General features: G+C 53.2%; 1 protein-coding gene across 1 annotated transcript; it reads right to left on the reverse strand.

Annotated features, from left to right (window-relative positions):
• Positions 1-2,780: 2,780 nt before the first annotated feature.
• On the reverse strand, positions 2,781-10,563 carry FOXRED2 (FAD-dependent oxidoreductase domain containing 2). Its single transcript, XM_010139154.1, has 8 exons — positions 10,040-10,563; positions 8,310-8,561; positions 7,421-7,690; positions 6,553-6,719; positions 5,729-5,894; positions 4,986-5,227; positions 3,813-3,983; positions 2,781-3,046 (listed from the first exon to the last, which is right to left on the reverse strand). The coding sequence occupies exons 1-8, from the start codon at positions 10,561-10,563 to the stop codon at positions 2,781-2,783; spliced, it is 2,058 nt and encodes a 685-aa protein (XP_010137456.1).
• Positions 10,564-10,651: the final 88 nt, after the last annotated feature.

Here is a 10,651-nt window from a genome sequence, read left to right on the forward strand (position 1 = left end):
TGGGGCGGGAACAGCCCCGCCGGGGCACCGAGACCAGCCGCCACCGCCGCCCGCCTCCACACGGCTTCCAACAGCCCCGGGCAGCCTGCGCCAGCGCTCAGTGACCCTCCGCTGAGGGAATTTGTCACGGTACCCAGCCCAACCCCCCCCGGTGCAACTTGAGGCCGTTTTCTCTAGTCCTGTCACTTGTCACGTGGGAGAAGAGACTGAGCCCAACCTTGCTACAACCTCCTTTCAGGTAGCTGTAGAGAGCGATGAGGTCTCCCTTCAGCCTCCTCTTCTCCAGGCTAAACAGCCCCGGGTCCCTCACCCGCTCCTCCTAGGACTGCTCCTCCAAAATCCCTCAGCCGCTCCTCATAAGACTTGCTCACTAAACCCTTCACCAGCTCTGTTGCTCTTCTCTGGACACACTCCAGCACCTCAATGTCCTTCTTGTAGTGAGGAGCCCAAAACTGGACACAGTACTCAAGGTGTGCCCTCACCAGTGCTGAGCACAGGGGACAATCGCTTCCCTGCTCCTGCTGGCCACACTATTGCTGACACAAGCCAGGATGCTGCTGGCCTTCTTGGCCACCTGGGCACACTGCTGGCTCATGTTCAATCAGCTCTTGACCAGCACCCCCAGGTCCTTTTCTGCCAGGCAGCTCTCCTGCCACTCCTGCCCAAGCCTGTATCACTGCGTGGGACCCCAGCAGTGGCTCTGGCCCATTCCGTCCCACTCGCCTGCAGCAGCTCCTCTCAGTGGATCCCCTCTGCTTGGGGTGGGTGAAGGACAGCACTGCTCCACTTCCAGCTTTCCCGGAAGGACACAGCCCTGCAACCCCCCAGCCCTGTGGCCAGTGATTATCTCCAGGACCAAGTGGTCACCCTGCTCCCTCCGGTGACTACAGACCAGCAGCAGCGGCCCAGTTCAAGTGGAGCTGAAAGGGTGACGCTTGCTCAGCAGTGCATGAAGAGCGGGCACTCCGATCACCGCTGGGAGCGAGGGGCAGCAACACCTCTGGGGTTTAAGTGGCCAGATCCAACCCTGGGACAGAGGTGTGGGGACCGCTGGGAGATTCAGTGGTCACCATTGTTTTTAAGATCATTGCTTTTCTAAGGGGAGTCACAATTTAAGGCAACGCATGTGCTGCGAGCGTACAGTCTGCAAATCTCTCGTGGGAATGTGAGGACGGAAGAGGAAACATCTGGAGAATGAGCATGTGTGTAGGTTCAAGCGGGAGGCACTCTGTGCCAGCGCAGACAGGGAACGAAGGAACGGAACAGGCTCTTAGTGACAGCCCGTCAACCCAGTTCAGTCGCAGCCCCTTTCCTTCCCCTGGACACCACCAAAATAAAAAGCCTGCAGTTCCAAGGGTGTAGCAAGTGGTGGCACCACCCAGCCAATGACAGGCCACGAAAGCCATTCCTGGGCTGGTGCTGGATCTGGGGCCATGGGATGTGAAACCCACGGAGAAGGCGAGTATTTCCACTTTCCAGCTGCACGTGAGCATGTAAGATCTTCCAGTGGCAGCTGCATCACCAGCATAGCCCAGGACTCCCGAAGAACTCACCTCTCTTCCTTCACCTCTTCTGCTCCCCAGCCTCTCTCCAAGCGTGAGGCAGAGCTGGGGTAACGAGTGGGGCTTTACAAAATTCGAAGGATTGGGAGGCTTTTAGGTACACGTAGGTACAGCCCCCTCCAGTCTGGGTATGGGACCCCCTCCACTGCAGAGGGGTCCATTTCGCTAGATGCTGAGGGTGGAGGTAAAAGCCTGTTCCTTCTCGCCCCTCCTCTGTTTCCTAGAAATCCCAGAGATGTCATAAGGTCAAGCTCAGAACTGCTCTTGCTTTGCAACTCCAGGGCGGTGGAAGGAGCCCACAGGGAGGTGACAGACAAACGCAGGTGGCTGACAGAGGCAGCAGTAATGTGCAGACAGCCTCCCAGTCACTGCTGGTAGATCTCACAGTGACCGGAGGGAATAAAACAGACAACAAACATTTTAACAACAGCAAAGTTCACCTGAAACTTTTTTGATGGGACGTAGTGCAAATAGGAGAAAAATTGGTCATGCTTTATAAAAGACAGAGGTTAACCTTTGAGGCTCCTTGGTGTGGGAGAAGAAAAATGTGGGGACAGCGGAGCTGAACTCCGCCTAAGTCTCTGTGTCCCAGGCATTCCAGGCAAGCTGCTCCTCCTTCGTGGAGGGAAGGGTCCCTAGTAGTGCTCTCCAGGAAATGACAAATGATAGGACTTACACAGTAGCTAAAAAACCACCCCTCTTCCACTCAAGCTACACAACTGCTGTAACTCAAATGCAGGAAAGACACCAGGAAGTTTGCCTGGAGCATCACCTTGGGATTCGGCACGCAAATGGCAGCGTGCGGCATCCAAGGACCAAAGAGCCTGCTCGGGGCTGCCACAGGGTGACAGCAGGTCACCTCCGAAGAGGGACGTGACATTTTAAGTTACTGAGGCATTCCAGCACTGTCTTCTCTGTCCCCTGGACATCCCTGCAGATGTCGATCTGTGAGATAAACATGAACAGCATCTTCAGGCAACTCTGGTCTCCACCAGGACAACGCGGGAGCCTCAGCATCACTGGACTTTGGTCCCTCACTTATCCTTCAGAGCACGCTGGTCCTCTTTGTAACAGCGAGATCTGAGCAGGTCTTTGGCAACTCATGATCATGGCATGGGGATGGAGAAGGTGCAGGGGAAAGGGCAGAACCCTGCTGTGGATCTCTGTTACGACATGGTCACAACAGCACCTGTGGGTTTCAGCCTGGAGTGAGAACGGTTAAAGCTCATCCTTGGCATTGACAAGATGCTGCAGCGGACGAACTGGTATCACATGATCTCTCAGCAGCTGGTCCTGTGACCCTTCATGGCTGTCAGGGGGTCTGTCCCCTGGTAAGTCTGCGAGGGTGTGATCCTCCAGCAGGCCAGCTTCTACCGCGTGGCGCCGGAGCCCCTGGCTGCCCAGGAGCCCTTGCATTCTCACGTACCCCTGCCGACAGAAGGGAGGTAGCTTCTGACGGGTGAAGGCGAACAGGAAACAGGACTCTGTGGGGGAAAGGATCAGAGTCAGCAGAGATACCCTGTAGAGAAAAATTCCCATAAACTCTTGAGGACTCATTCAAAACAAAAGGCAGGGAGGATGAGGGAAGATGCCTGGAGTTTCCCACCCGGCACCCTGCCCCGGATGGCAGCACAGTAATCGACTTAATTCTGCAGTGCTCAGGAGGTGCAGGGTGGCATCTCCAGTCTGCACTCTGAGAGGAACAGGAGATAGATTTGAGCTTGCAGCCCTCTGGCATCTTTTTTGTACCACAGAATTGCTGCTCTGTGTGTGCCACATGCAGTCCCTGCAGGAGGCTCCAGTCTTCAGACCAGGAAGGAAGGCAGCAGAGGCTCTCCAGCTCTTACATCCCAGCACTCCCTTTTCCCACGGGACAGCAATCCCATCATCAGTACATGGAAAGAGAACTGGTGCCCATGGCACAAAGGAACATTCAGATGACGGAGGAGGAAGGAAAACCTGAACCCAACCTCATACACAGGTCCCTAAATCTGGATGTGCCAGTGCCAGTTTCCTTCTGGTGGTGAGCAAGACCAAAGGCTATTGATGAGCATGCCATGAGCATGAGTGCCACACAGCACTGGCACCTCTTACCACCCGGGGAGTGCACCAAAGAGGTGTGACTGATGGTGAGACCACCAGCTCACCACAGGGAGATCTCAGCTACCTGCAGAAGAGATTGCTCCTGTGTTGCTTGTCCCTCGTATCCTTCCTCCTGCCCCTGCCACCTCGACCCTGTGCTCAAATTACCAGCAAAGAAATTGCGCAGGTCAGTGCTGAGGCAGTTCTCCAAAAACCGCCTCAGTGGCAGGATGTGAGCGTTCGGGGCTGTCCAGTCTGTCAGAAAATCCTCCACAATGTGATGGACAGCATCTGGGCGGGGGAGAGGCCAATCTGGGGGCCGAAGTCTCATCTCACGCTCTGCCAAGAGAACATTAAGGGAATCTCTCAGAATCAAAATGGCATTAAAAAGGGCTTGGGGAGTGGAAAGCAGCTACGACAGCTGTTTCGGCTTTTGTCCTGACCTTTTAATCCCTACCTTATTTTCAGCTGCAATCCCTTCTGCTAGCTCCATCCCCAACAGCCCTGCTGCTGCACAGCTGCCCCTTGTCCCTGCCCGCAGTACATCCTGTCATTTCACTCCTGTTCCCCCTGGGCAGGGACTGCCAGATGGGCTGAGCTGCGTTCAGGCTTTAATGCTGCTACTCATCACCCCTGTTTCTGTGCAAGGCAGGCTGGACCCTGACCTTAGGCTTCTGGAGATGAAGATTCATCACACTCATTTCTCACAGAAACTGTTCGTGTTTGTTTGCTGGACGTAACAGTCATCCTCAAACCCTTGCCTGTGGCTGCCTCTGCCACTGTGTGACCTCAGACCCGGGCCGGCCACAAAGAGCAGCTTTCTTTTGGTGGTAACATTAAACAGCCAGCTTCATCTGCTGGGACTCTGCAAAATACATGTGGGGTGCCAGCCAAAGGGAAGCAGCGCTCCTCTTTTGGGGAATGGGGAGATTTCCTGCATGCCTGTTTCTTCCCATTCGCAAATGTGAGGTCTTGGTACCACCCTTTAGAAGACAGAATCCAAGACTCATCTTTGGACATCATGCTTCTCTTACCTTCAAACTAACCGGACTTGTCTCACTGGTCTCCAGAGGCAAGATTTCCTCAGGTGGTATATGAGACCATACACAGGTGGTATATGAGATCACCCCACACCCCATATCAATCTGACCCATGAAAACTTATTGCCAACTCCCAACTTTCTCCCCAGCTCACACAGTGGTGGCGGGTGCCCCAGAGGATGGACAGGAAGGAACTGGAAGAGAAGGGTATGCAATGCCTTCAGGTAGCACCCACTCCCTGGCTCTGAAGTATCTCCATCCCTTGCTCGTGTCAGATAATTAGCAGGAAGAGGCAGCTTACCTGTCGGGAGCTGTTTGTAATAGTAAATAACAGGGTGCAGAAAGTTGGACTGCCAGGCATGCTGTGCCTCTCCCACGGCTCGGTTGTAGTAGAAGACATCCTTGTCAGCTCCAGAAAAATTCCTCCCGTACTCCATGATGACGACAAACAGCCCACTGGGAGCCTTTCTCCCTGTCTGCACTTCCAGCTCGGCCAGGACTCCAACCGGGTACTCTTCCAGGTATTCAAATGCTGTTGCGTTCCTGTGAATGGCAACCACAGCCGTCACGCTTTTCCACCAGAGAAAAGCCAGCTGGGACCCAACACTCCCTCAGCTGGCTGAAGCCAAGCCCAAAGAGCCTCAGACAGTAGTTATTTTTGGTCATTACAGACCCGGGCTGGACTTGACACAGAGCTTATGAAAGCTGCAGATACTGTTACAAGACTTCACTGTTTTCCTGGATTATGGGATTGCTCTTTACAGGAGCAGTGCTCAAGGAAAGCTTTTCCCTGGGGACAGGACAGGGGTATCACACCTCTGAGCCTAGAGGAAAGGTCTGGACCATTTCAACCGTTTAAGAGAGAAGTAATTGGCAGAACTGAGCATACTGGCACAGGTTTTGAGATGGCTGCCTTCATGATGGTAATGTCCTTAGGCAGCAATGGAGCCATTTGTGTGGTGGCATCATGGGAAGCAATGACAAAAAAAAAAAAAGAATGGAATGATGAAGTGCCGTCCTGGGAATAATTACTCACTCACTCACTCTCTCAGCAGTATGATGTCGGCCAGGACACTGAACATCTGGTAGAGGCCTGAGGCCTCGTTCACCCGCTTGATGATGGAATTGGTCAGCTGTGTAATAGGGTAGACTGTGGATGGCCAGGGGACACCATGGTGACGGTTTTCCAATAGGCGGTGGACTGCACGAGCTGAGACATTGAGAGAAACAAAGACAGCTTGTTTAAAAATCCAGGCTTACACTTTTGAGAAATCCGATTGCACTGCTGCAGCACACTGATAGGTACTGGCAGGACACAATAAACGAGCTTTACAGCTCATCCACGCTCAGCATCTCCCACCCCAATTGCCAGCCACTGCAGTAGAGATGCCCTCTGAAAGCTGATGTGATGCTCAGTGGTTGGTGAGGGGGCGGGGGGTCCTCGGGGATATTTCATTACTTCTGAGCAGTCCTTTAATGATAAGGATGGACGCACACACATAAGATGGAAATTCTCTCTACTGCCCAAAGCCGCTGGGTTTTAACTCCACAGCACAGACCTCTCACCCACAGCCTGTCACGAGGCAGAGCATCTGGCAGGCAGAAATCTATTGTGTTACATAAATAAGAGACAATGGGCAAGAGAGACACAAGACAAAACAAAGACAGACAACCAAAAACTTCAGATATGACCCCAAGTCACCTCCCCTCCTCTTCAGGGGACACAGCTGCAGCCTGTCTGTGTTTTGTCGTTCTCACTGCAGGCGCAAGACTAAGGGTAATTTTCTTCTAGCAGTAGGCCATGAATTGTTCCTTCGAAGGGAGGAACAATTCCCACCTCTGCCCTTGCTGTACACCCCGCTACTCACTTGTATACCGGAATCCATGGATGAAGCCCCCAGCAGATTTCCTGAAGTCAACAGAATGGCTAGCAGTGCCAAGAACAAAGAGCCCCTGAGTGCCTCTGGACTCATAGCTGGGTTTGATCTGAGGATACTTCTTTTTATTCCCTTTTCCTGGCATCAATTTAAGGGATCTGATGTGCAAAGGAGAAAAGCAGGCTGTCAGGAAGGGCAGGGATGGAAAAATAAAAGGGTTTCCGATAAGGCAGACGTTATATTGCAGCCACTGCAAGACACCGCTTCATGCCCCCACTGCCTTCAGTGGCAGTTACTGCTACAAGAAGGATCTACCAGAAGACAACGGTGCTCGTCTCAAGGTAGCTCTGGACAAGAAGATCCGATTCCAGCCTGAGCCACTGACAGTGGATTTTGGGAGGCAGTGCAGTTAGCAGGATCATTTTCAACTGCACTATGCACTAGGAGACAAACCGAGGCAGAGTGAAGAGAAAAAATGCAGAACAAAGCCTTTCTGTAGGGATCTGCACCTGTAGCATCCTCATTCCAAAATAACCCCAAAACACAAAACATTGCTAGCCTTCTCCATGGGACCTGGCAGGCCAGAATCTTCAGTTCTAAAGAAGGCAAGTTTTTCTGTGTCACCCAGGTCCCAACACAGCCGTTTGCTCAGCCCTAGAGCCTGTCAGTCAGAGGGCAGCAGCACATGTGTTCCCACTGGGACACAGCTGTAGCTGCAGGTGAGCAAATGCCGGCAGGGCTCAGAGTGTGTGGAGGTCTGGGCAGTGCTGCCAGGAGAGGACCTGCCCTTCCCTTTCCTCCCTAGTCAGGCCCTTCACTCTGAATACCTGCTTCCCCGGAGATCCTGGTTCCCCCTCACCTGTTATAGATAGAGAAGTCAAACTTCCAGCCCAGGCAGCGGATGACACGGTCGTAAGGTGCGCGGGTGGCAAAATTATCCAGTTCGTCCTGCGGGAGGGTGATGGAGTCGATGCCTGCGCTGGTGTTCCTGTTCTCCAGGTAGAACCGGAGTGTGATGTGCAGCTTCCCTTTCTTGTCCTTGACGATCGCCAGGTCTTCCAGGTCACCCTCCAGAAGCCCATCCAGAGATTTCAACTGGTAGGTGTCCAGCAGGCCATTGTTAATTGCTCTGCAAAAAAAAAAAGGAGAATGTAGTAAGGGCTAAAAGAAGGGAGGAGAGGTGGGATCAACGGTTTTGTCTCGCCCACTGGAAATGGTCCCAGCAGGCCATTGTTAATTGCTTTTCAAAAAAAAAAAAGGAGAATGTAGTAAGGGCTAAAAGAAGGGAGGAGAGGTGGGATCAACGGTTTTGTCTCGCCCGCTGGAAATGGGACATCTTTACCAGGCATTCCACACTCCCCTTCCGTGTTATCCCCAGAGCCTCAGGGCTCACAGGAACAGCAGGGCCTCGCTGCCCCTGCAGGATGTTATCAAACTCTCAGCGATCCTGTGCTTACAAGCAAGGGAACAACTTGGGAGCCAGCGCCTTATCATGATACCGTTCCCAAGGGGACGTTTTGCTATTTCACACAGACCCCAAAGAGCTCTTATCAAGCTCCTGCGTTCAGCAACTGCAACCCGGACTGCTTTAAACTGAGGACCTAAAGATGAAAGGCCCCATGTTTCCTCTGTGATCCTCAAGAACCACAGCACCTCTGTGTCAGTCCGGCTCGTCGCCTGGGCAAGAAGTGATTCTCCTTGTTTGTACTCTAGCTGCTTTAGAAAGAGGAAGAGGAGTGGTTTCCTACCTCAGATCCCCGACGTAGTGGGTGGCCCACGAGAGGCGCACGCGGGACCGGCTCACCATGTGGATGAAATTCGTGACGCCCAGAATGTTCTCCGCCGTCTCAAAAGCCGAGTTCCCTCGGCCCAAGATCAACACGGTTTGGCCAGCAAAATCCTCCGGGTTGATGGACACAGTCTCGTAACCCTCAACATATTCTGAGCCAGGAAAGTTTACCACGTTGGGGACCCACGTCCCAGTGGCGACCAACAACGAGCTGCAGAAACAAGGATAGCGGGAATGGGGCCATCGCTCTTCCTCCTCCTGCTGTGGAAGACGGCTGTGATGTGCCCCCTGCAGCCACGCTGGAATAGCTGCACAGGTCATGGTTTCAAAAAGAACATCTCCCCAGCTTCACCTAATGATCTGCTCCTCTCCTCCTTCTCCTCCGGTCAATGAAGATGACTAGGAGCATCATTTTATACACAGCAGAGGTCAGCGTGGGTGCTGTACATACGCGGCCCCCTCTGTTGTTCATGAATGTGCAAGCACTACTCGTAGGAACTGACTAAATTTTCGCAGGTTGATTACGTATGTTGCATAAAAATTACTTTGATTTAAAATTTGTGTCGCCTTTTAGCACAGCAGAACAAAAATAATTTTTAAGAGGGATAGAAAATGGTTTCTGTATTTTAAAATGTAATTCCTAGTCATAAAAACGTTAGCAACATCGCTAGTTGTGAACGCCAAAATTAAGCGCAGTGAACTTTCTGCATCTCTCCATAAGAACTTTTACTTGAACCCTTTTGCGACCGAGAAGGGAGCACCAGGCAGCCGAGGCTAGCAGCGCTGTCTGCTGTCCCAGCCTTGCTCACGCGCCTCCCGAGAGCAACGTGCTTGCGGTGTGTGGGTGTCCGGGATTGCCTTCTGTCCCCTCTGAGCTTGCCAGCCAGCGCACCTCCAAGTGACAGCCAGCATGACCTGCTCTCATGGAGCTGAGATTCTCAGGAGAGGTGAGAAACATACTCCATATGTTCACATGAGTAACTTCCAGGTTTTTAGGCAACCAGCTCAATGGCGGTACAGGATACACACGCGTAAGTACGACAAGGGGAAGGGGAATTCAGGGACCAGCAGCCTTGAGGGTTATTTCTCACAGCTGGCTCCCTCTACTGCAACAGCCCTACTTCTCTCTGGTTCCCCCTGCCGGCTCTGTGCTAGCCCAGGGCTTCAGTTGGCTGGGGCACATGTGGGTTAATGGAACCGAGCTGTTGCTGCACCGACTCACTGGAGTTTGTAGTAAAGGCAGCAGCGGCCACAACAAGTAGAACTGAGTTAGTTTTTTTCACAGAGAGCAATTATCTAGTGATAAACCAAAAGCGATCTCAGGCGTACTTATCGAGGATGGAACCTGCAGTGATGGTGATCACAGCCACTTCTGTGTCTATCCTGCCAGCTCCTCAGCTGTCCGAGCCATAATGCTGCTCACGAAAGGTGACGCCTTCCCAGGAGCAGTTATTCCACCCACTCACCCCGACGATCACTGCAAAATGATTTTCCCCTGTGACGGTGGATAAATCCACAAGACACGGTGAAATCTCCGCCCTTGGAGATACTCATGCCTCAACAGGGCAAGACTCTGAGCAACCTGATGTTGCTGGCCCTAGCTGAAATGTTTACGAATCTCTTCCCACCTAATATAATCTGCTATTTTGTGACTTCAAGGATGCCCATGGTGAGCCTGATGCCCATTACCTGCACTTGTAGTTTTGCCTGTCCTGGTCAGTCAAGAGGAAGTAGTGGCCGTTCCAGGCCTGCCCGTCCCTCTCCAGCGTCACGTGGACGATGGCCGTGTTGTACTGAATTCGCAGCTTCAGCAGGGAAGCAAAGTCCTCCAGGTAATGCACCATTGTGTCAGCGTCGGGGAAGAAGTCACGGGAGTAGTGTCGGAAAAGCAGCCGGTGGTCGTGGCTGATGAGCGAGTTCCAGTCGTGGCGGAGGTTGAACTCGCTGTTGGATTTGCCCGTGTACTGCTTGTTGATGCTGATGAGCTTTCGGTGGCGAGGGTAGAGGGCGAAGAAGCTGCCGGGAGCATGGCTCCGCTCGAAGACAACGTAGTCCCGGCCGGCTTGCTGGAGGAAATAGGCCACCTGCAAGCCCGAGGGGCCAGCCCCGATGACGCAGTAGTCGTGGTAGAGGAAGGCGGTGCCGCTCACCACACACAGGCCACTGGCACACAAGGCCAGTCCCAGGAGCGTCCTGCAGACTGCCGGGGCCATGGTGTGGCCGGGACGGCCGTCCCTGCGGGGAGATGACCGGGGAGACAGGTGTAACCCTGGAGGTGAACGGCTCCGGCAGGCAGAGGCC

The sequence above is a fragment of the Buceros rhinoceros genome, unplaced genomic scaffold (genome assembly GCF_000710305.1).
Source record: "Buceros rhinoceros silvestris isolate BGI_N320 unplaced genomic scaffold, ASM71030v1 scaffold39976, whole genome shotgun sequence".
Classification (NCBI taxonomy): Eukaryota; Metazoa; Chordata; class Aves; order Bucerotiformes; family Bucerotidae; genus Buceros; species Buceros rhinoceros.